Raw genomic sequence first — 26,191 nt, 5'->3', positions numbered from 1 at the left:
GTTGACTGGTAGACCTTGAACCTGGCAAGTCAAGAAGAAAACTGACAGCATTTGTTGTAACTCTATTTGGGTGGATAAGTTTGATTTCTCTGACTAGAAATCAAAATAATAAAGCAAGACTTTCTGCAGTCAAACGGTTTGTGAAAGGCTTCGCATCCCATCGGTGAAAACATTCTGTCTTTGCTGTTCTTGTATTTTTAGATATAGTTTCATGCTCATTCAAAACACAAATAGCAGTTAGACAACAGTTATTTTATTTTATCGAGCACACACCATAAATGTTTTACAAATTTTAGATTCATTTTAATGAAATTAATTTGGAGTTGTAATTACACTTCAAAATGCAAAAACGTGTCATGATTCTGCCTCTATTGGTCATGATTTTCTTAGTCTTGTTGGAGGATCATACCAGAGATCTCTCTAGTGTGGAGAGAGACATGGCTTTGTTTGTTTTGGCATGCCATGCGCTCTCCCCCCCTAGTTTCCTCATTATTAATTGTTAAGGATTTAATGCCTGCAACTGTTCCTTGATTTGTATCCCTATATAATGCCCTTGTGTTTGCTGTCCTGTGCCTGTTCGATTTGCTGCTAAGCCTGGTCTGGTCCTTCCAAATTGGTTAGTCTTGGCGAATTAGTCCAGTTTAGTAGTCCTGTCGAGTCTTAGAGTTATATTCCCCCTGTCATTGTTGTTTTACCCCCTCGTGGGTTCTTGCTTTGTGATTTTAAATAAAGTCCTTGTTTTCCACCATCTCCTGTCTGCATTTGGATTGCACAATCATGACAAAAAGCACCATAAAGTTGACCTGCACAACGCAAAATTCAGGTTTGCACGTTTGGCTTTATTTAACCCTCATCTTCTCTCAGATCTCAGCATGCAAGTCGAGAAACTCAACAGAGGAGAGGAAAAGTTCAGGTCAGACAGCAACTGTGCTCAAAATAACTGCTGCTTGAGGTTTTTCCAGGACGTGGAAGCAAAATACAGCATGTGTTTATTTCAGGAACATTAGAAGTAGCCCTTGAGTATGAGTTCATCCTGCATCTGACTGTATTACCGGTCCGTGCTTTATAATTTGCCAGCACGATTTGGCCTTGAAGTAATTCTGCAATTACTCTGCTCATCATTTTCTCTTCCTGGCTCGCCGTATGACAGCAGGAGATTATCCAACACCATAGCAACTATATAATGCTGCTTTCATTTGCAATCTGAAACGGATATCTCTTAACCAGCATGTCTCCTTATGGTGCATGTGTGTGTGGTTGAGAATGTTCTCCTGTAACCATGCATGTGTCCACCTAACAATTGATCTAATTTAAGGGTTTTACTATAAAAAACACTCTTGTTTGTCTTTGTTCCTCTTACAGTTTTATCTATAGTATAGTATAAATACATTATACTCATGATCAAAAATGATAGTTGGATATTTTTGTTATTACCATACAGATTAGATATTATCTCCTCCTGCCCTGAAGTCTTTAAACACAACTTGATTTGTCACGGTAATGCACAAATTTAAACAGGTTTCAAAGTCTTCTAGTGTTTGGATTTTATTCATAGTGTTTTGGGTAGCTTTCAAAGTTAAAACTTATGAAAGGAGTGCTGCTTGGTTTATTTAATAAATAATTTCACTTTGGATACTGTGAAAATATGTTTAATTATGCACATTAAAGTAATAGAATACTTTTTAAGTGCCTTTTCTGGTCCATCTTAAGTGGGAAGTGAGTGCCCCCTGCCGGTGAAACAAAGTGCTTGCAGAATGTTTTTATTGACATATTTTTTTCGCAGACAAAATCATGTGTTAAAAAAAGCAATTGATTAGTTAACAGATTCAGACGTGTAGACAGAGCACCTCCTTTAAAACATAATGTAAAATTGAGGTTTTGCATAAACTGTGTTAACCATTGCAGATAGACACACGGTTCGGTATGAAGTAAACTTTTTTAGCACCACCATTAATAGAAAAAAGGGCTAATGGCTTTCTGAAAAACTTCAATGCATACAATTCACAAACACACCTCACAATGGGAAAATGTATTGCAGGTGATGGAAGATGCTATTACAGTGTCTATGTTAAGAATTGTAACTTATATAGAAATTAAAATACGTAGATATAACGATTAAGAACATCCTTGACTTGACCCACAGCACTGATATTCAGAGTAATAACAGAAATACAGATTTTTATACAAAGCACCCACTCGATTCCAAATTACAAAAATGCTGATGTGCAGGTGTGACTTCAAAGAAGAGAACACAATTTCGCTTTAAACACAATTTCTATTATAGAGGAAAAATCCAAATCACATGTCTAAATTTATGAAAAACATAAATAATTTCATACAAAAACAAACAAAGTATAGCACCTTAAATGATTTGTTCAATCGTCGCACAGATGAACAGAGCACCTTAATAAGCCAATTTCTGCAGACTTCTGCAATATCATGTAGACTTACAAACTCGTGTTTAAAACAGAAGCTGGCCAATCATGGGCCTTCTCACTGAAATGCAGTACAATCAGAAAATGTTAGGGTTGAGGTTGATCTATCATAAAAAGTTTTAAAATAGTCATAGGTTTTTGGAAAGACAACTGATAAATGTTATATTTCATCCCATATCATTTTTATTTTCTACATTTGAAGAAATTATGTAAATATACTGTTGACAACACATAAAGCGTTTTGATCTTGTAACCTGTGTAAAGAGTGTTGAGGTCAGGTGTTAGAGTTTACAGTCGACTACTGGAGAGACGTCCAGGGGAGGGACTGCGACTGGCCATCTGACAGACAGACAGACAGAGAGAAAGAGAGAGAGAGAGAGAGAGAGAGAGAGAGAGAGAGAGAGAGACAGGTCACAAAGCTAGAAAAATATTTATATTTAAAATAGTATAAAGGCATATACTCCATGAAGAGAGTATAAAGTATTGTTTTTTTTTCAGTGAAAGGAAATTCTACTTCACAAACAATTTAAACAACGAAAGGTGGTAAGACTAAATATGCATATGCATGTTAATTTCTATATATTTCAATATTTGACTCGACCCAGGAGGGCAACTTTTATTTATATTTTACATGCTATGTCTATTGTAGGGTACCTAATATGTAATTGTTCCAAAATAATTTGGGATTTGTGCCCTTTAATCCCATAAAGTGCACCATATTTATGAAACATGTATGGAAAAACTTAACACTTAAACTAAGACACAGAAATACGATTAATTATTCTGTATACAGTATATATGATGAATTGAAGGGTGTTTTCAGTCATCACAGAAACTCACAAATGTGCGTGTGGGGCTTCCTGAGCGAGATTTGGAGCGAACAGGACTTGAGCTACGACTCCTGCTTCTCCACTAGAAAAAAATTACAATGATCCACATTGATCCATCTGTTTTAAACTCTTTGAATGATTTACTGCCAAAAGAACATTAAAGGGATACTTCACCCAACAATTTTGTTATCATTTACTCACCTTCGAGTTGTTCCAAATCCGTATGGATATGTAAAGATATGTGTAAGAATGCTTATAACCCGACAGATTTATAATACAATGGTAGTCAAAAGTGCCCCAGAACTGTTTGCCATCCTACGTTCTTCAAAATGTCTTCTTTTGTGTTCAACGCAACAAAAAAAATTTAAAGTAACATTTCCTACTGTGGGAGTCAATGGGGGGCAAGATCTGTTTGGTTACAAGCATTCTTCCAAATATCTTTCTCTGTGTTCATCAGAACAAAGAAATGTATACAGATTTGGAACAACTCGAAGGTGAATAAATGATGCCAGAATTGTTATACTTTAACCGTACACTTAATCATTAACAAACATCTCCACGGAAAATTCCTTTAATGAATAGTCCTATAGTTTATTCACATCTGTGTTATCATTTTTGATTGAATTTCATTGAATGTCTTTAACATACCAGCGCTCCTCTTTTAGTGACTGCCTCTCCTTTTAGTATGACAGAATCTCCCTCCACCAGCGCCGGCCACACGTGATACACCACCAGAGGAGCTGTGAACTCTGAATCAAAACTGCGTCTGTACCTGACAAGAAGAGAGAGTGTGTGTCTGCAAAAGCCCCAAGTTTCATTTGTGTGCATCTCGGTTTGTTTTGACCTTGAAAAAGTATCAGCGTAACACAAATCTTATAACTAGTATTGAGGAAGTAATGAATGTATGGGAATGTGTTTCATTTTTGTTGAGCTCCACTGACTTCACATCGCTGTAAAGTTCTCCATCTGAGCTGAAGGCCAGATCTAGAGGTGGATCCAGAGTCTGCATGGCGAAAGCTATTCTGCACGCTTCCCTGATAAAGCTGCTGATCAGAACAAAGTCGACCTCCGGAGGGAAGGAGATGCGCGGGTTTACGTTCATCGCGTTTATGACGTCCTGAATAGATGAAAATTGAACAATTATTCTGAAAATTTAATGAAAACAGAAAGTTTCTCAAGCAAACTCTTGTTGACAAACACATTGTTGTGAGGATTGATAGATTTGTAATTACAAAAATGTTTCAGTGTGGAGCTGCTGAACATACATTAACGCTGGTTTGCACATCATACAGGTCCAGATTTCGCACAATGTAATCCACCACTGCATCCTCTAGATTCTCATGACCAATGTGTGGGGAGGAAAGTGTCTTCTTCACACGTATCTTGAACTGCCGATAGGCCAGTTTAGCAGCCTGGAAAGATTCCTTTGGACAAAACCAACAACTAAAGACTCAATGACACTAAAGAAATCAGTTTTTATTATTGAGTATTGACCTGACCTGGTTATTGTTACTGTCCTACACTAACAGTTGTCAGTCATGATTGATGGTAATGAATAATCAAAGGTCTTCTCACCACAACAGCAATGAAAATAATCATCTGGACTGTGTCCTGGTCATCAATGTATCTGTGCAGGAGACTCTGGGACTCCAACCTCTCAGTGGCATACAGGTCTGAGAAACGAGAGACCAGCCGGGCGTGACGCGAGGAGCTGGTGAGCTGGGCGCGTGTGGGAGACTCGCCCCTCACAGGGCTGACCGAGCGACTCCGGCGGGGAAGAGGACTAGGTGAACGGCTCCTGACCAGTCTGAAAGTGAGGTTTACTCACCATGTGAATCCAAACTTGCGAAAAATATTTTTTTAGTGTGACATTTTCATACTAAACATACCTGTCCTGCAGCACAGATTTCTCCACTGTGAGGAAAGAGACCTCATCTTTTAGGATTCTGACCTGCCTATCATGGTCATCCAAAACATCCAACTTTCTCTTATATGAAGAAACCTGATCTTGAGCTGCTCGCAATCTAACACAAACCAGTATTTCGATAATTTAAGAAAAGTTTTTATATTGAAAATAATTCCTCTACACTTCGTGATACAAATATCACGAAGACACCCCAGCTAACAAAATATCCTGCTAACATTCCTGTAACGTTCCACTGACATTGTAAAAACATTTTTTTTATATCAAGGTTTTTATAACATTTTAAAAACATTTTGCAATTACATATACCATTGAATAAATGCTCTTTAAATGTTACTGCAAGAACTTTTTTTGCAGAGAACTTTTAGGGAATGTTGGCAAAAAGTTATGCTTTATTCACACCAAACGCGAATTAAGAAATTTGCGCGAGTAAATTACATACAAAGACAATGCAAAGACGCGAATAGATGCGAATCAGGCGGCGCGATTGCATAATGCTGTGTTGGGGCAAAAGGAATACCTGACAAATCAAGCTTTCATATCAATGACAAAACAAATGTTCGCTCTCTTCTATTTGACGCCCGCATGGTAGATGGCGCTGATGAAGAATACATTTCAAGCAATGTGAATGGGCATTAAATCAAGCCACCTGATTTGCATAATTCGCCTCGCCCAGCGTAAATTTGCATCTATTCGTGTCTTTCCATTTACATTGTATGTAATTAAGTCGCGCAAATCACTTAAGTCCATTGAACACTCAACATTACAAAAAAATCATGAATTAAAAAAAAGCTTTTAACTCACTCTGCCTTTAGATGTAGTATTTCATCCTCTGTGGCCAGCAGTGTGGTTGCTGATTTATTCTTTGTAGAATCCAGTTCAATCTGAGTGTCAGCCAGTCTGAAATCAAATAACAGCACAGAAAATTATTTCTGATTTATTTATATGGTGTATGAAATGGTTGAACACTGACTTCAAGAGCTTGTCAAGTTTTCTGTACAAATGTGAATGTATTACAATGTCAATTTAAATGAATATATAGAAGTAACATATGATGTGAATGATAAAAGTGAATATTATTTCAAATAAAACATAAGTATAGCAATGTAGTCTTGTTATTAAAATTGGTACTGACTCCTGCTTAACTGAACACAGCTGGTCTTCTATTTTCTGCATGTCACTATCATGAGCAGAGGACATTTCACGAATCTTGCGCTCTTTCTCCGAAGATTCCTAATCAGCATATATAGGAGTACACAAGCACAAATAGTATACACATAAAGCAGTATGGCTGCTCAAAAGCATTGTTTCACTCGTGAACCCAATTTCACCGTGAAACACAAATACAGCCCAAGTAGAAAAAAACTTGTAAAGGATTCTGGGATATCTCACTGACCTGCATGAGACTGAGGCTGGTATCCGTGGAGATGGAGGAAGCTGCAATAGTGAAGCAGGAGCCAAGCCACGGTAAAAAACGAGACTTCAGAGTGTCAATCCCTGCATAATGTCCCCCTGAAGCAAGAAAAAGTATAGCGAATGTGGTTTTAGTAATAATTAAAGTCATAAGCGAATGTGGTTTTAGTAATAATTAAAGTCATAATGTAACTTTAACACGATGGAAGAAAATAATTGGCAGGGAAATTAAGAACAAGATGATGAGTACATTTAATTAAACAACTGTAGGCCTATTTATTTCATCATGTTAGTATTTTAACAATAAAAGTTCAAATAAATGTTCTTCTTGTGTGCCTAACAGTAGGCTAAAATACAGCTAGGGCTTTATGAATTTATTAATAAGTGGTCCCGCTGGCTCTGGACACAGTATGTACTATTGCCTATATCAGAGAAACCTTAGAGGGGACACAGGACAACAGCTGCATGAAGTAGGCTACACTTGCATTTCACATTCTAAGTGTGATGGAAAACCTGAAGGGTCAGAAAGAAGAAATATAATAAATCATATAGAAGATATAGGTATAGGAATAGGGAATTCAGACGTGCAAGGAGACATGGAATAAGCGGAAAGAAAGGACAAGAAGAGTTTGTTACCCTCTTGTGCTGTAAGGTTGAATATGGTGAACAATTGACCCTGAATTTTAGAGGTGAGTTCCACCAGTTCACAGCACCGGTTCAGATTCTGGTCACAAGAAAGCACCTGAGAGAAAACACGACCAAGTACTGATATGAAACAGTGCGTTTATATGCAACCTGGAGTTTAAAAGTAAAGAAATAAAAAGCAAACGTTAGGAACCGATCAGCAGCAAGGGGATATTCCATTTCTCGACCGTGTTAATTTATGTGAATTAAATTATTTGTTTATCGTTGACAATCAATAGGCTACACCAAAACAATCTCACTAACGTCAACATGTTTGGTTTTTTTCACACTGATTTGAGAGGTTAATAAAAGGACCTTTAAAGAAGATGTCAGTAAAGTTTTTACGGGACATTCCAAAAGCAAGTGTGACGGGAGCGCGCACGCTGCGTCAGCCTGTCAAGTCTGCCCAGGAATGCCAGCGCCGTTGTCCTGACAACGAGCGTCCATAGTAACCAAACTTTGCGTAAAATCAATGCAATAAGGAAAATATTCCAATATAGAACGATAGAATATAAATACAGGATGCAACCTTTGACCTAAAAGTGCAACCCATTTTTATAAATATATGTGAACTGTTAATGCATTTGGATGTGTGCAAAACTGCAGTCACCCGAATAGTTTCTACATAAAGTCATACAGTCCCCAGCCAGTAGGCCTATCAAGAATGTACAATTACCAAATTCGTATTCGTATACAAACCAGTAACCGCACAAACAAACGGGCACAGGCTACAGTAGGTGGCTGATCACAGATTAAAACCTCATTGAATTGTTGATAACTTACGTGGTAGTCTTGGTACAAGGCTTCAAGTTTATCCTGCAAAACACTGTAGGGGGAAGAGTTCACCAGTCTTCGTAAATTGTCCGCCATGGCTACAGTTTGAACTGCTTTAATCCGTCTTCAGGATGTCCCGGTGCCGCCGCGGGACTTAATCTAGCATCGCGAGTGCGCGCGTCGTATTTATACTGGTTGTAAAAGCCCACCATACGCGCACCTTGAACTTCATTGAAACTATGGACGCGCTTTTAGTTGTAGCAACGATGCTGGCTTTCTGCATCTCTCATCTTAAGGAAATATAGTTGTTTACGTAGAGCTCGGACGGACAAACGGAACCTGTTTTTTAACATGGGCACTTATTGTTACTACAGTGTGTATGTCTGAAGGTGTCTGAAGGTGAAGCTCAGTTAACTTCTCAGTGATGAAATCTCACACTGTCAAACGACACAAGGTGTCGGATGTCAAGGGCAGGAAGATCTTTATTTACACCCGTTTTTAAAAGAACAGGTCAGTGTTATGCGTTAATGGATTTTCCGACATACCATCAGTGATCAAAAATTCAAGTCAACCACGAAGAGATTGTTTTTTATTTAAAAAAATAACAGTGTAAAAAAGTAAAAATGAAAAACATACAAATAAATGAAAATAATTAAAAATAAAAAGTATTTGTTTCTGAACGCTGAGCGTTTCTTTATTTGTTCTTTCCTTATATGGCGAGTCTACTTGTATTTATTCACAATTGGTTCTTTATAGCGAAGGAACAAACCATCTGACATTTATACTAAATTGTTGCCTGCTCTAATAACTCACCTTCATCTTGAGCAGTGTCTACATTATTCAGAGTATATTTTTTCCGCGTAAAGAAATAATACGACACGCCAAAGTGTATTTATTGATGAGTATTATAAGGATAACGGTTTTCTCTCAATGGTTTGCTCCTCGGGCTGCGCGAGACTGTCAGAGGCAGTAGTACAGTGATCTGGGAGAGGGAGGGTCAACATGGCGTCAGAGCAGGTCTGGTTTTTATGTTTTCTGTGTTTTCTGTACTGCATTCCTTCACTGCAAGCGATTATTTGCTTTATAATACGCTGAGTGAAACAATGCAATAGTGCAACTTTGCGTCGATGTCTACGGCATGTCAGTTAAATCAGTAATGATCATCTGCGCTATTTATGGCCAGAGGCGCGTTTATGGAAAAAATGACTTGTTATTGCAGGTTTCCGTTTGTGCCTGTTGTTGTTTAGTGTAAAACATGGATTCAATAATGTTTCTTCTTTAGATGCAAAGTATTTTCTGTGTTAAAGCGTGTGTTCATATTTATTACACGGGAACGAGTGCGTGTCATTTATTTTTAGATGTACAGACAGACGGAAGGAGTCGTATTCATTCCCGACACAGTACCACTGAGTTTCTTATTTAGCAACCGCTGTAATACTGTGTGAATTTGTGTCTATTGTTCATTTATTTAAAAAAAAGAGCCTTTTGAAATAAGGATGACTTGTTATGAGATCAGACAGAGACATGGCACTCAGTAGACATTGTTCTCATCGTTTTATTGACAATCATGACATGTAACGATAGAGAAAGTAGAAAATAAATTAAATTTGATTAAGAAAAATATTAAGATAAATATATTACTCCAAATAATTAAAATACAAAAAAACGAAATCAGAAAGATTAAATATAATAGTGTAAGTAAATATACAAATAAACATATGACCATTCATAAAGACCAATGTAGATGTTGTAGCAGCATTGGCCTCACTGACAATATTGTGCCAATGTGGCATTTTGCAGTAATGCTGACATGCAACAAGTTGATGTTATAGACGTGTGGTGGTACTCATACAGTGTAAAGTTGCTTTACGTTAAATAGTGTGTTGTTGAATAGTAAACACTAGTCTTGGTGGTCATTCATAATGCAATGTATATACGTTCTTGTTGCTACTGGACAGTAATTCAGTAAATGGGAGGCACTGCATTTACTATTCATAGTTACTTTGCTAGAACACATGTATGAACATGAAGCCATCGAGTCCACACATAAAATACGTTGGAACTGACTAGTTTGAAGTTTTGGCAAAAGTCACACATATCATATGTGTGTCATATCACATATTTTAATTTAAACAATATTGAATCACACATTTAATAAACATGTTGTCTATACATGTTGGTGTTGTCTATTGATAGACTGTGGACTGTGCGGCAACATTCAGTCATTGTAATCTTCTTATTTCCATGTTTTAATAGGAAATCTCAAACGCGCCAGTGAAGAAGTCCATGAGGGAGAAGGCTATAGAGCGCAGAACAGTAAATAAAGAACACAATAGTAATTTTAAGGCTGGCTATATTCCTATTGAAGAGGAGAGGCTTCATAAGACCGGACTGAGGGGTCGCAAGGGCATCATTGCTATCGCCATTATCATTCTACTTTTTCTGCTTGCACTCATCAACCTTATTGTGAGTTTTTTGGCTGTTTTTATGTCTGTGATATGAATATATTATGATGCACTTAAATTATTATATTAATGATTTGCACATTACAAGTCAAATTCCGTTGTGTTTGTTTCACACTGTTCATATTCTATTATATATACTTTCCTGGCCAAGAATCAGTTGTGTCTAATTTCAACCTTGTGATTTGATGTATTTAATTTTTTACATATAGTTATGATTGTAATGAAATATTTAATGTAATTATTAATTAAAGTCAATAAATTTAAGTAAAAAAAAAACATCATTGCACAATATGAGTAGGAGTCCTTTGTTTGTTTTACAGATAACTCTGGTGATATGGACGGTTATACGCATAGGTCCTGGAGGTTGTCAAAGTATGGAGTTTCACGAGAGTGGACTGCTACGCTTCAAACAGAAGGCTGATATGGGTGTGGTTCACCCACTGCATAAGAGCACGGTGGGCGGCAGGAAAGACCAAGACCTTATCATCACAGGCAACAATAACCCAGTCAGTCAATACACTATCTAAAATGTATCTGTGTTAAACATTACTGAAAAATGGAAAATTTATAGATGATTGATTTCTGTGTTACAGGTGGTTTTCAAGCAGGGCAACACTAAGCTAAGCGTAGAAGAAGAAAAGACGTCTATCGTCAGCGACTTAGGAGTCTCATTCACTGACCCCCGCACTCAGACTACTTACTTCAGCACAGATTTTGACACCCATGAGTTCCACCTGCCCAAAGAGGTTAAAGTTCTCAACGTGAAGAAAGCCTCTACTGAGAGAGTAAGTGCATTAAATAATCTGTATTTAGAGTTTAATTTCTCTAGATTGCTAACATATCAAACATGACTTTCTCTACTTTGTTAAATTATACTTTATCCATTAAAAACAGCATTGTCTGCATTGTGTAAAAATGTGAAAAGATTCATTCAGAGACAAAGATATGAGAGTATCTTAAAGTAGCACAGGTAGGAGAGTTTGCGGCTATGTACAGCGGCCAAACATACAGCAGAGCAGCCATTAGTGTCACAATCGACCAATCAGAATCCAAAGATCTGTGCAATAATCATTTAATTAGTCACATTAAAGTGGTCTGTTTGCATAGTGACTCATTGCATTCCTTTGGCAGATCACCAGTAATGCGTCCTCTGACCTCACTATCAAAGGAGATGGTAAAGCCATTATCCGTGGTAATGAGGGAGTGTACATCATGGGCAAAACTGTGGAGTTCAACGTGGGTGGGGGCATTGAGCTAAAAGCGGTAAGTACAACAGGTTAATTATGAAGTCTTGAAAATGCATTTCTTCACTTGATGTATCCTGTATTTTATATTGATTGTATATACTATACTTTTATTTCGTTTGGCCATTTTGTGTACAGGAAAACAACATCATTCTAAACGGTTCAGTGATGCTCAGTCCATCACATATACCCAACATAGCTCCGGGAGGAGATCTGTACTTTAACGAGGGGCAGGAGAGGTATAAACTGTGCATGTGTGCGGACGGGACCCTCTTCAGAGTTCAGGTCAAATACTCCAACATGGGATGCCAAACCTCCGACAACCCCTGTGGAGCAGCACACTAATGCCAGAGAGAAGAATAACGCTGGAAAACAAATACATGATTATTAACACTGAATTCATATGCGCATTTTGAATGAATTCCCAAAGAGACAAAGATGAGGAGTATTATAATATAAGTGTATACAAGCAATACACAAAAAACACACACTGTCCACCCTCACTCTTCCTTCCACAAGGACGGTTTCTTCTACACGCCTACGGTCTCAGACACATGGTGAACACCTCTATGATAATAATCACTCCCTTAAAACCATAAACCTGGCCCAGCACAGCTAGTCCAGTTTTCTTTACTGTAATTGCCTTGCCCAGAGTTCCCTGTTCATTATAATTGGCTCATATCAGTGTTTTATAGCCATTAAGCTGCCAACTTTCAGCCTTCACTGCATGTGCTTTTATATTGTAATATAGTGGAATAATTGATGCTATTGTTTTATTATTGCATGTTATCAAAGTACATATTTTTATTATTGACATCTGTCATCAAATGGACACATAACAACATGTTTGTTATGCAGCAGTTTGTACAGTAGCATTCACTTGCGTGTAACATTTCAATTTTCAAACCACTTTTTTTTCATTTTATTTTTCCATGTGCCGTTTATAATACAAAGTCAGAGTATAATACCAATATAGATCTTGAGCAACACTTTTTCTTGATCTGTACATTTTTGGCAATGAGATTACTAGTGTTGTGTTCTGGTTCAAATATATACATTAATGACAGGTCTGGACAATGTGGTTTTAGCAGACATTTGGTCAATATCGCATGGAAGCTCAGACGTCATTAAGATTCATTCAGGGTTTTTTTAACATCTTGTTTACTGTCTGATTTTTGGCTTTTGGTCATATTCTTTCTGTTTTGTATGAAACAAGATCAGCATATGTAAGTAATAATGTCAGTGTGAACTTCATGAAGTGATTTGTGGCACACATCTAAATGGTTTTTATTATAGTGCCCAGTTTCTTTTAACTTTTTCAGATTGTTATGAACTAAAAATAACTTTTTCATGTTTGGAGGTGTGTATCAATGCATTATCTTTTGATAAGATGAGGAAATCTCCATCATATATGAGTTGTAAGAGTGTGAGATTTTGTGCAATATAACCTTAACTTAAATGTTTTGACCTTGTTCATCTAGGCACAGGAGTGGTATTTATTTGAGGTTTTTGTTGTTTCTCAGCTATGTATTATTGTGATGTCTAAACCTTTTTTTCGCTAACAATCATCCTTACGTACAGTAAGAGACTGCAACTGTAAAATATTTTTTGTCCATTGGATGAATTGTTGCATTAAATCACTAATTATCTTATCAAATGTTTAAAAAACTGTGTTTTGTCAAAAGCATATTTAAACGAAAAAAAACTAAATCTTGGCTTTCATATTGAAGTGTTTTTGTTAATAAACTTGAAATGCAATAAGTGCAATGTGGGAGCTTGGACTGTTATTACAAAAAGGAAAAAATGCAAGGAAATGTATCCATTATTTTTATATTGACATTTTAGTTACCTTAGACCACAGCATATGCAGTCCAAATACAAAATACTGGAAAAACATATAAAACGTGTAGTACACAGTGCCCTATTACATTTTACAGTCTAAGAAAAATATGCTGATCTCAAAGATAACAAATATTAGACATGGTTTTGCTGTTGATTATTATATCATGTGACCACTGAGTTAAGATATTAATATACTTGTCAATAATTCATGTTAATAAATCATTTGTTGACAAAAGAACAAACTTCTATTAAAAATAAAAATGCTATTTGTTCTCATTTACCTTTTACGTTAAATAACGAAAACATGTTTTTGTAAACTGCATCATGGTCGGGATGAAGCAATCCAAGGTAAGACATTAACTTACTCGAGTGAGTGATTGAACAATTGTTTGGTGTGTGTGTATGCCAGGTGCCATAACATTATTCAGACTTTGATCTAAGGGAAGTTGAAGTTAAAGTCAAGGAATTTCTGAGTTGCTCAATTGCACAGAGCTACAGTCACAAGATTGCCTGAGCCGAGCAGAGCATTGTTACAATCGAAAGGGTACGTTTTGAACATATTCAACCTTGATTTTTAACATACTTTTTAAAGTTTACTTGTGTTTCGGCATATAAAGGTGGTATGTAATAGCTAAGAGTTGGCATTGCTCCATATCAATTCATTTTTGTATGCTTATTCTGTGTTGCCAGTAACAAAGCTATAATATTATGTAATTCCACTTCAATTGATAATAAGGAATATCCTCTGGGGGTGTTTATGGATTTAAAAAGACACTATTGATCAAGGTTTATTAATGATGAGCGATATGGTATCAGAGGGAATGCTTTTCTTGGCTAAAAAGTTTTCTTAATGACAGATACCAATACGTCGAATCAAACAATGTTAAATCAGACTTAATAAAAGTTACTTGGGAGTTCCACAAGCATCAATGTTAGGTCCTAAATCGTTTGTATTGTAAATAAATTCTATTTGTAAAGTGTATACAATATAAAAAATGGTATTGTTTGCTGATGGTACAACTTTATTTTGTTCAGGGAAAGATTTGGAGCAGCTTCTAAATACAGTTGAAATTGAATTGATTGTTTATAAAATGCTTTGACGATAATAGACTCTCTTCAATAAAACAAAGTTCATAGTATTTTGCAAACAACAAATTAACAATATAGCATTAATAAGGATTAATAATGAAGAAATAGAACTATGAGAACAAATGTTTGGCTGTTATAATAGATCACAAATCATGTTGGAAATCACATATAAATTATGAAGAAACTAAAATGTCTAAATCTTTTGCAATACTAAATAGGACAAAACATATTTGAATAGTTCCATACATTACTTATTGTGTGGAGGTGGGGGGTCAGACACACAAAACTAATATAAGTTCAATATACAGAAAAAAAGCAATAAGGATTATAAAACTGGTTGATTATTACAAACCAACAAATAATTTTGTTTTGATTTGTATGCTCTTAAATTGTTCATAATTTTTATACTGCTCAGTTAATGTATTAAGTTTACAATAATTTACTGCCACTTAGTATTCTGAGGCTGTTCCAATTAAAAGAAAGTTTGTATAATCAAGAGGGCAAGTCACTTTGAAGAAATAGGATGATAATCAATTATATGATTTAATAAATATGCATTGCTGTATTAATTATATGATTGACATCTGGAAATCATATTCAACTAAATATTTTGTATCTTTCTTTTTTTCCTTTTCTTTTGGATAAATATGTTGTGTTATGTCATACTACTTGGTGAAGTAGTGCCGCTAATCAGATGACTATGTAAAAAGGGTAGTCTAAACAAGCAAAGGCTTCTGCCTACACCTTTTTTTGTTATATGTATTGTTTTGATGTGGAAGTTGTTTGTGTGAACCAAAATTAAAAAAAATCCATCATTGTCTCTTCTGTTTAGGGCTGAGCATAATGTCAGCATACAGCTCTGTTCTTGGTGTGGCAGTGTTGCTCATCCACCTCTGGACGACGCACTCCTTCCCCACCTCTCAGTCCTGTCCTGTTCCCTGCCTGTGTCAGCGAGGTCCTCTCTTCAACTGCTCCTCTTTGGGTCTGACCAAGACTCCCGTACGCATTCCAGCAACTGCAGTTTCCTTGAACATATCCCATAATGCACTGCGTTCTCTGGCACCTCTCAGTTCTGGTCATGTGAAATTGAAGGGACTATTGCACCTCTGGGTGGGAAGTAATTCTTTAGAACATTTGGATATGAATATAAATATACCAGGCACTAGGACACAGTCAAGTGGAGAGCAGGAATGCAGGGCTTGGGCACCTGACCTTCAGTTGCTGTCTGCTGAAAGAAACCATCTAAAACATCTACCAAGGGGTATGTGCAGCAGAAGAATATCAATGCTTGTAAAACATAATACTTTACCAACCAGCATTAGTAATTTATCTTCTTTTTCAGTGTAATAGCAATAGTTACGAAAAACAAACACTATTGTACTATTTTACAAGATGGCTAAATTCTATGAACTATGAGGTTTAAGTTAGGTTTAGGGATGTGGTTAAGGGGGGGACTTTATCATTTTTTTCAGAATAATCGTATATTTTACTATGATTGACATGAATTAGCCATCTCGTAAAATAGTTACGAATTCCTACCAAACACATTAAACTAGGAATCAAAGTGGCCTTACTATACGTCACACTGTTTAACTTGTGACATTCACATCTTTACAGTTTATTAACTATTAAATATTATAATTAATAAATATTCACATGATGGCTCCAGGTGTTACACTCAAAAAAGAAACTAAAATTAATTCAGAGCCAGAGCCTGCGTGAACAATATGAGTTTAAATGTGGGTATTTCTCCTTGATTGACATCATTTTATTGTTAAAGGAACAGTTCACGCAAAAATGAAAATTCTGTCATGAATTACTTACCCTCAAGTCAATGATGTCCCAGAACTGAAAACTGCGTTCCAGATATTCTTGCAAATATCTTCCTTTGTGTTCAACAGAACAAAGTAATTTATACAGGTCTGGAACAAGTTGAGGCTGAGTAAATAATGAAAGAATATCCTTTTTGGGTGAACTATCCCTTTTATAATGCCTTCTATATAGACAGGTTTTAGTATTATGATCTCTTGCATTGGGTTTGTGTGTAATGACAAGTAACAGCATTCATTCTTCATAGCTGAGAATTTTAGAATTAAATGCATACCTGGTGTGTGGGTTTAGATATAAAACTCTAAAAGTATTGCTTTTTTCTGTTCAAGCTTGCATTTCTGTGAACCAAAGGCCTCTCTCTTTCTCTTGCACACAAACATTCCAACCCCATGTTAAATACTGTATCACCAGGAGAACTTTGCTCAGTGCGATTACAAGTTCTTAGATTCCTTTTAAACAGAGGATCCACCTTCAGGTAAAAAATCACATGTGATTTAGTCATATGGGATGGGCACTGGCATTCATCTACCATATAACAGGTTGTAAAGGGGTAATAATGATTGAAGTCACATACCAAAGTCACGTTTGTCATGGCCTTGTATTCTGACAAACCCTTTCAAATGGGATTCTAGTGTCCAAAGGTGTATTACAGTGCAGTATGGTATTGTCTGTCATAAGCCTTTGCCTAAATGATAATGTGACAACTGCCTAATGTTTAATCAATGTTCCGCTTTTAAGCGGCTTTTAAAAAAAACACTCCGTTTCGTTACAAATTAGATTGTTTGACATTAAGCAGCTCAAACATGTACATTAATCTGTGACTATAGGCTTAATCCTTCTATTTTATTTATTTACTGGCTATTCTAAGATATATTACCTTCAGCTTTGATAAATTTCTTATCAAAAGTCCAACTAGAGGGTTTAGAATTATGTTTAATATGGTGACCTAAATCAAAAGCCCTAACAGAACCCAATCCAGAAGCCTTCAGGCAGTTGATGGTGTCCCAGTCTTACAGCTTGTTGTGATTCATAGCACAGCTCCTCTGTTCTTTGATAAATCCATGTCCAGCAGTCCCTTGCTCAGCAGTCAACACGGTTCTTAAAATAGCCCAGAAAATCTATTTCCCTACACAACAGCCTTTGCTGTTAAAATGTTATGAGCAAAGCTTCCAGATGTGCTGGTTGGTTCTGCATCTATTTAAAGTGCTGTATATAGTTTTTGTTTAAGTATTATGTTTATAAAATGATCAATGCAATTCAACATTAACTGCAAAACCTGAATTTCATTCACAGGGTTACACTGTAACTGTGCAGCGTTATGTAAGTTATTGCTATGGCCTCAGATATTGGCGCAACCAGGTGTTTGTGTTTTTGGGGGTTAAGGGCAGGGAAGGCTGAAAAGGTACAGATGTTAATCTTGGGTACAGAACAGTACAGAAGATTATATGGTTGTTATTACTTATGTCATATGTTATTTCTCCTCAAAGGATTGCACTGCCTGAAGTCTCTGCAGATTCTTCACCTGTCTTATAACCAGATACCTGAAATAGGCCCTTATGACCTGACCAACTCCACTAGTCTGAAAGAGCTCCATCTCCATCATAACTGCATCAGAACCATTCACTCACATGCCTTTATTGACCTGAAACAGCTGGAGGTAACATCTCAAAACTATTACACCTGTTTGGATTCGTGCGCCACCTAGTGGGAACTTACAAATAAACCAATACACTTATGATATTAATAAATTATTGTAATACATTTTTTGATTTGTTTTTATACTTCTAAAGCATTAGTACACGGAATAATGAAAATTGGCTATTTTACTCACCGGAAATTTGGACGACACTGTTAGAACAGCAGATTTAAAAAAAAAAGATTGATAAAATTCAAGTCCACAGGTGGTTTGTCTGTAACTCAAAAAAGTAGATAGAAGCAACACAAAAGTAATCCTCACAGCTCCTGATTATATGCGAAAACATTTACCTTCGCAAGAAACTAAACATTCACAACGTCTTGATCATTCCAGGTTCTGGATCTGAGCTATAACCAGTTGGCCACCATACCCATTCCTGCCTATCAGTCTCTACGGAGCCTGAATGGTTTGGTGAACGTCTCCTTCAACAGATGGGCGTGTGACTGCAACATGAAGACCTTGAGAAGATGGATAAGTTTGGATACCGAAGTGGGTGATGATTCCTGGAAAGTTGTGTGTGATTCTCCATCGCAGCATGCCGGGAAAGATCTGCTTCATCTGAAGGACTCAGATCTCACTTGTCCAACACATGAATACAGTACATCTGATCGCTATCATAACATGCTTGTGGATGAAGGGGCGCAGATATTAATTTCCTGCCTCAATGACATTCAAGGTGTTGATTTTACTTTAGTTATTGAGTAGATTTGCTCTAGTCTCAAAAGCACTTCTAAAACCAGTGTGAATATAAAATCTAATTACATTTGGAAATAAATTCCCTGTTGTTGTTTGTAGATGAAATGCAAGTTCATTGGTGGACTCCACATGGCCAAGTCACAGAACCCCAATCACAGCTTCTAATTAAGGACATCACAGAGCAGCATGAAGGACTTTATATATGTGTTTCAGGTCTCCAAGGGGAGCACATATCGGTTTTTGATCTACAAGTCTATACAAAACCCAGTGACCACAGACCACGGCGAGAAGCAATTATCCAGGATGAACGTGTTGAGCAAGACAATTCAAATGTGCCTGGGAATAACCCTTTGGCACGACAAGGAACAGAGACCCATTCAGAATTTGTTACTGCTGTCTGCCTCTCTGTCTTCATCACATTCATTGTGGCCTTTATCCTTGGTATTCTTTTGAGACCACTTTTAGACAAATTATGGAGGAGAATACGATCAAAAAAACAATCCAGTCCATCACCAACAACATCTAGAGCTTCTTCCACAGGGTCTCAGGTATATGCGAATGAAGGGTATTCTGATGCAGGTGACCAAGAACGAGTCACAAAAGTGGGATCAAGAGTTACATTTGGTGAAATCACAGAAGTAGGGGACCAAGGCAGTAACGAGCCTTACTATGTCACCGTAGAGGATGTCCATTCAGATGGCTCCTCTGAGAGCAACACAGAGGTTGAGAATGTATATGAGAATACAGAGAAAAATAAACAGTCTGAATGGAGAGAGCAGGCCCTTGAGATGGATCATCACAGAGGAAGAGCAAACCGCATCAGCAGCAGGTCAACACAGGAGGGCGAAGTTAATGTTTTGGTAACAACCAATAAAACACTGGCACCCAACTCAAACACAGTGTTGGAATTTGAGCCAATTCCTGATGGTGATGTTTACCAACCAAGCAGACTGAGCAGTAAATCATCATCTTCTTCTTCATCATCATCATCCTCTCACTCAAGACAAACTCAGATTGAAAACTTTTCAGGTGAAGTTCGGGAATCCATTGAACAAAGCATTGACCCTCCTCCTGTCACTGCATCTGTCACTAAAACAACAACAGATGATCCGTTTCTTGGATTTACTAAAGAGTCAGGGTGGCCAGAAAGTTCGACAGAACAGAATGTTGATGGTTTGGACACAGAATTCTGGAATGATAGTGGAGAGAGTTTTTCTTTCAGTGAAGAGTCTGAAAGAGATCTCTCCAGCTCTGCTTTAGGGCACCCCATAGATGACGAGGACACAAGAAGGCAAGGCAACATAGAATCACCTGGGGTTGACATACCATTTGGTAAAGAAGTCTCTGTTGATGATGTAAAGAAGCGTGAGACATTAAGCTCCTCTAGTTCGAGTGAAAGTGATGATAGTGAGGAACCAAACAGTTATACTGTAAATCCAGATTTACAGGAGAAATCTGTGATCTTAAAGGAATTGTACAGGAAAACAGATTCAGAATGGACTCCTGAAGATGAGTCACAACCCGGTGCTGGTATTTTTATCAGACAAGAGACCATCACCTTGGACCCATCAGACATACATTTGACTTTTACTCATGAAGAAACTGTTGATGAGGGTATGCATATTGATGAGACTCCGAAGATAAGTGAATGTATATTTGGTAGCTGGGCAAATGTGTCTGTCGATGTCGTTCCAAAGGTTAAGCGATTTATTCAATTTAAACAGTCCAAACCTCAATCCTCATCGCTGCCATCATTGTCTCCTTCCTCAACAAAAAAGAATGTTGGACCTGAGATAGAATTGAAAACAGAAGCTAAAGTTGACTCATCCCCTAGAGAACCTAGTTCCTTAACACAAGTCAAGGTATCTGTTGAAGAAATTCCGAAAGTAAAAAGATACATTCATTTTAAGCAGTCCGAAACTCATTCTCCAACTCTTGCACCCTCACCATCCTCAATCATTAAAGATGTTAGGGTGGAGGCAAGAATATCTAGCACATTATCATCTGAGGATGAAGGAAAACTGACCTTTGAGGAAAATAAATTATTCAGCAAAAGAGACATGTCCTCTGATGGACTACCGAAAGTAAAAAGATACATTACATTTAAGCAATGTGAACCTAATCTATTAGTTTCCAGTCCTTCACCTAAAATTAAGGCCACGACAAAGGTTGATATATCGGGACAAATACATCTGACTGATCAGAGAAATCCATCAAATTTCAGTCCTGAGGGACTGCCACTATACAATGTGCATCCTACCTATAGGATAAATCAAAGCACACTTAACAGAGGCCGTGACACTGAACGAACAAGTAGTGAGAGTTCCAGTGAGGATGAAGATACATTTTTAGCATACCCAAGAAAACTAGAGTTCAAAACTGAACCTGTGATTAAAAAAGAACTCATCACTTCAGACGAAAATACAGATACAGTGCTCTACATTGACTTTGATAACTCCTCCAGCAACACAGATGTACTTGAGAAGAAACAACTTAAAGGTCTAGCAAGACTAAAACTCTTAGGTACTAGATTCTTTAACAGACGTGAAAATGAAACTGGGTCAACTGGGGAAGCTCTGGATCTGTCTTACAAAACACACTCCAAGTTAACTGAGGACACAGTACAACAAACCACCAACGAGGGCAGCTTCGTTGCCGATATTGGATTGTCTTTTGATCAGTTAAAAAGACCTACAAAATCACTTGCGTTTACTATCTATGATCCTCAATCATCAGACCAATTATCATCTCATCCTGCAGACAGGAGAGGAAACACACATGAGGAAAGGGCAGAATTAAAATCCATAAGATCCAGCTCAAGTTCCTCCTCTGAGGGAGGCAGAATCAGTTCTCAGCATGAAGAGCCCATTATCTTGAGAAAGAGTTTATCGCATGACCACCTACCTAAAGTCAAGAGGTACCTTCAGTTTTCTCATTCTGCTCCTCCTTCAACCATCGGGGTTGTCACAGCTGACTTGATAGCAAAGACTGAGTCAAGGAGATCTAGCTCCTCATCTGAAGATGATGTAAAATCTACTGAAATTAAAAACTTCAAAATAAATAGATACATTGAATTCTCACGCACTGAACCATCTTCAACGACACATAAAGTGAACAAACAAAGCATCCCAGCAAAAGTAGTGGCACCACCTGTTTCCAGGAGGTCAAGTTCATCATCATCTGAAATGGTGGAGAAAAGTTCAAGCACACCTGTTAAGTCAAATTTAAAATCTGATCGTGAAGGAGATAATGTCTTTGGGCAAATAGGTGTGTATCTTGATACAGTACCAAAGGTTAATAAGTACATTGAATTTACACAGTTCAAACCTCCTTCCTCAAATCGGCCATCTTTGTCTCAATCCTCAACAAAGGAGAATGTCACACCTGAGATAGAGGTGAAAACAGATGCAAAAGTTGACACATCCCCCGGGGAAGCTAGTTACTTCACACAAGCCAAGGTCTCTGTTGACAAAATTCCAAAAGTTAAAAGATACATTCATTTTAAGCAGTCTGAACCGCTTTCTCAAACTCTAACACCATCACCTTCCCCAATCAATAAAAAGGTTATGGTTGAAGCAAGAAGATCAAGCACATCATCATCTGAGGATGAAGGGAAACTGATACCTGGGGAAGAACAGAAAATATATTCTGATGGAGTTTCAAAGGTGAAGAGATATATTGCATTTAAACACTTGGAACATACTTCCCCAACTCTGTCTGTATCCAGCCCTTCAACAAAAACTGAGGCCACAACTGGAGCAGTGATACAATCATCGCAGTCCAGCAGCTTATCTGAAGAGGGAGTTATTCCCACACCAAAGGATAACGAATTATTTGGTCTAACAAGCGTTTCGTTAGATAGACTACCACAAGTAAAGAGAAATCTTCAATTTAAACAACATGTTCCTTATCTCTCAGTTGTACCACCTACTACCTTGAATAAATTACATGTCACACCTGAGAATAAAACAAAAGTAGAATCAAGGAAACTGAGCACTTCATCTGAAGATGACAATGTACTAACTGCACAAGAAGATAATGCATTTAGGCAAACGGGAGCATCTCTTGATAGAATACCAAAAGTTAAGAGATATATTAATTTCACACAGCCTGAGAGTCAGTTCCCTGCTTCATCAACAACTTCTCAGAGAGTCACCAAATCTGTTGTAGTTCATAAAACAAGAAAACCAAGCACTTCATCTGAGGATAAAGTTGATGTCAAACTATCTACTAATGATGATAATATGACTAGAAAAACAGGTGAATCCTTTGTAAAAATCCCAAAAGTAAAGAGATATGTTAAATTCACACAATCTGAAGATTCCCTAGGTCTGCCATCTGTAAAATCCAAAAAGGTGACTGAAACCGAATCAGCTAAGATTGATGTACAACCAGCCACCAGTGAGAACACAATAGAAACAATGAGACAGAGCATTTCATCTGAGGACGATACCACATTAACTGCTACGGACAACAATTTTAGAGGACAAACAGGAATATATCTTGAAAGGATACCAAAGGTCAGAAGATATATTAATTTTACACAACCTGAACGACATTTCCATGCTCAGCCATCCACTTCTCAAAGTGTTGGAATATCTGGGAGAATTCAAGAAATGAGGAAGTCAAGTACTTCATCTAAGGAAGATGTTAAACCATCTACAAATGATGGTAATATCATGTCATACAGACAAATTGGGGCATCTATCAGTCAGCCACCAAAGGTGAAAAGATACATTGAGTTCAAACAACATGACCCCTCTTTCCCTGCCAACCGCTCAGTTGACGATATCAAACTCAACACAGAACTCAACAAGTTATTTACGACATCAATAAAAACAAACTCTACACCTAAAGCAAAGGCAGATTTAGAAACAAGATGGTCCAGTCCATCATTTGAGACATCACCTCCTGGCTCAATGAAAAAAGGATCTGCTTTGGTCATCAAGACTGGTTCTGATTCACTGATGTCTGAATCCCATTACAAACACAACATCAAAACAAAACAGTCTATAAAACAGACTAGCCTAAAACCAGAATTGAAGAAGTCAGGTTACTTCTCTAGCGCCAGCAGAAATTTAGTTGAACATGTGGTTATGGATGTACCACCACCACAAAACAATCCACCAACAGTTCCACAAACACCTCTTCCTTCCTACCAAGAACAAGAACATGCAAGAGAGTATCTAAGAGAAAATTCTGAGGTGCGTCAAAGGCAAGAACGGAGGCGATTACTTCAGCAAAGAAGAAAGGCGATGGAAGAGTTTGGCATCACCTCTCTGTCCTCCATCAAACAAGAGGGTGTCAAGCAGCACAGTGGCTCACAGGTGGATTATGGCAGTGCATCTACAGCAAATAGAGTCACATACAGTCGCTCTGAGGTAGCTGCAGTCCCAGTTTTGCAGGGTCTTAAGACTAAGAATATTTCAGCACACAGTTCAAAGTCACCAGTAGACTCTGTAAATACAAAATATAAAGAATTTTTAATTTAGATTTAAGAATGTTATGTTAATTAATCCTTAAAATGCAGGCTTTGTATAACTAAGGGGTGTTGGAGTGGGACTGTGGGATTGTATTGTAAATACACTTAAGTTTATCTATTATGCTAAACTGTCTAAATTTCATGTGTTGTACTCTGTATTCTCGCTTTGTGCTTCACAATGCCACAGAATAACCATTTTGGAATGTATTGTTCCATAAGGACATCCAAAGAACCTTTCTGTTCCACAAAACATCATTTATAGTATAAATAGGGTTCTGTAGAATATAAAAGGTAAGAAAGACATGGTTCATTGGGCAAACAAAAATGGTTCTATGGCACTATGGAGAACCATTTTAAGCACATTTTCTTTGAAGAGCGTATTACATATTAAGAAAATAGTATAAACTTATATAGATAGTTATGCAAGAATGATAATAATTATAAACACATTTTGTCCATTTTTTCAGTAAAGTTGAAAATAAATAAATCATGATGAGGGTATAAATTTGTAGTCAACATTTGTCAAGAGTTAATCACTAAAAACACAATGATGGTGGAACTATGCCCTATTGGACACTTCCAAATAGCTAATATAAATTCAGAACAGGTTAAAATTACTACTACATGTTTAGTTAATAAACCCCTTTATATATGTAGATAGGTTACAGTGAAAACAGACACATGTACACACATCCATACATATATACAGTCAGATGAGAATGCTCAACCCTCTGCATTACATAGTCCCCCAACAAAAACAACAGTCATAACCACATACAGAAACTCTGAGCTCAAAGTTCAAATCCTTCATAAATGTCCCTCAGGCACAAACGGGTGCAGATGAATGGTACTGTGATGTGTGTCCAAAGATACTATCCAGATGGATTGTGACCAGCATGCACAGCATACATAGACTGCTAATTCCTCAGAAACTGGTCGGATGCACTTTGTACTTAAAAAATAATTTAAGACGTTACCTTGGAAAAAACAATTAAACACGCATCTTGTCTTTGTCGTTAACAGTTGTTTCCTGGTTACATTTTAAGGAAGGTTGACAATTATTAAAATGTATGTACTTCAATTTTTTTATTGCATTAAACTTCAAACAAACTCAAAAGTCATGGATTTGTAGATTGTGGAGTCAGATGGTAGTTTAGCACTTGGTGGAGATGGTGGAATAGGCAATGCAGAGTGGAACTTCTCAACATATGAGGTTACAGGTGTGTTTAAGCTCTAAATACCATCACACGATCATGTTTCTCATTAAGCGTTAGGACTGCATGACTGCAGATAACAAAACTAAGCACAAAAAAGTCTACAAATACCTGTACAAAAAAGAAAAACAACCATAAAAAATCTCATTCATTCACAAAGACGGCTCTACACTGTAAAAAAAAAACGTTATTTTACAGGTAATATTCTGTATTTTTTTACAGAATTTCCCCATTTTTTCATTAAACAGTAAAATGCTGTTGTTTAACAGATATTTGCTGTAATTAAAAGTTTTACCATTAAAATGACAGTGTTTCATTGTAAATAACAATTACATAAAAATTATGTTTTTTAAAGGCATTTCATACTATTTTTACAGATTAAAAATTTATTTTTACAGAAAATTACAGTTGATTTTTACAGATTTAAAAGATGTATTTTTACAGACAATTATTGTAAATGTTTTATTGATTATTTTCCTGTTCATGACAAAAATGTATGTAAAATTACATAAATCAGTGAATTGAAAGTGTTTTAAATGTATCCCCCTTGAGAATGTTCCCTCCAGGAATAAC

The 26,191-nt window shown here is 36.9% G+C and overlaps 3 protein-coding genes across 3 annotated transcripts; 2 read left to right on the top strand and 1 right to left on the bottom strand.

Annotated features, from left to right (window-relative positions):
* Positions 1-1,745: 1,745 nt before the first annotated feature.
* Positions 1,746-8,455, bottom strand: spata18 (spermatogenesis associated 18). The gene is made up of 12 exons (XM_079475303.1): positions 8,070-8,455; positions 7,239-7,344; positions 6,586-6,701; positions 6,325-6,422; positions 5,994-6,089; positions 5,155-5,289; positions 4,841-5,072; positions 4,531-4,689; positions 4,207-4,382; positions 3,914-4,037; positions 3,276-3,347; positions 1,746-2,774 (listed from the first exon to the last, which is right to left on the bottom strand). Exons 1-12 carry the CDS (start codon positions 8,154-8,156, stop codon positions 2,724-2,726), a joined length of 1,452 nt encoding a protein of 483 aa, XP_079331429.1. The 5' UTR covers positions 8,157-8,455; the 3' UTR covers positions 1,746-2,723.
* A 570-nt stretch (positions 8,456-9,025) lies between these two features.
* sgcb (sarcoglycan, beta (dystrophin-associated glycoprotein)) lies at positions 9,026-13,534 on the top strand. Its single transcript, XM_079474087.1, has 6 exons — positions 9,026-9,077; positions 10,317-10,526; positions 10,846-11,031; positions 11,119-11,310; positions 11,657-11,788; positions 11,908-13,534. Exons 1-6 carry the CDS (start codon positions 9,063-9,065, stop codon positions 12,112-12,114), a joined length of 942 nt encoding a protein of 313 aa, XP_079330213.1. The 5' UTR covers positions 9,026-9,062; the 3' UTR covers positions 12,115-13,534.
* Positions 13,535-14,078: 544 nt separating this feature from the next.
* lrrc66 (leucine rich repeat containing 66) lies at positions 14,079-25,525 on the top strand. Its single transcript, XM_079474847.1, has 5 exons — positions 14,079-14,155; positions 15,533-15,961; positions 18,018-18,187; positions 18,560-18,902; positions 19,022-25,525. The coding sequence occupies exons 2-5, from the start codon at positions 15,544-15,546 to the stop codon at positions 24,412-24,414; spliced, it is 6,324 nt and encodes a 2,107-aa protein (XP_079330973.1). The 5' UTR covers positions 14,079-14,155; positions 15,533-15,543; the 3' UTR covers positions 24,415-25,525.
* The last annotated feature ends 666 nt before the right edge of the window (positions 25,526-26,191 follow it).

The sequence above is a fragment of the Barbatula barbatula genome (genome assembly GCF_947034865.1).
Source record: "Barbatula barbatula genome assembly, chromosome: 15".
Taxonomy (NCBI): domain Eukaryota; kingdom Metazoa; phylum Chordata; class Actinopteri; order Cypriniformes; family Nemacheilidae; genus Barbatula; species Barbatula barbatula.
The sequence above is the reverse complement of the archived record's forward strand: the minus strand, read 5'-3'. Positions and strand labels throughout refer to the sequence as shown.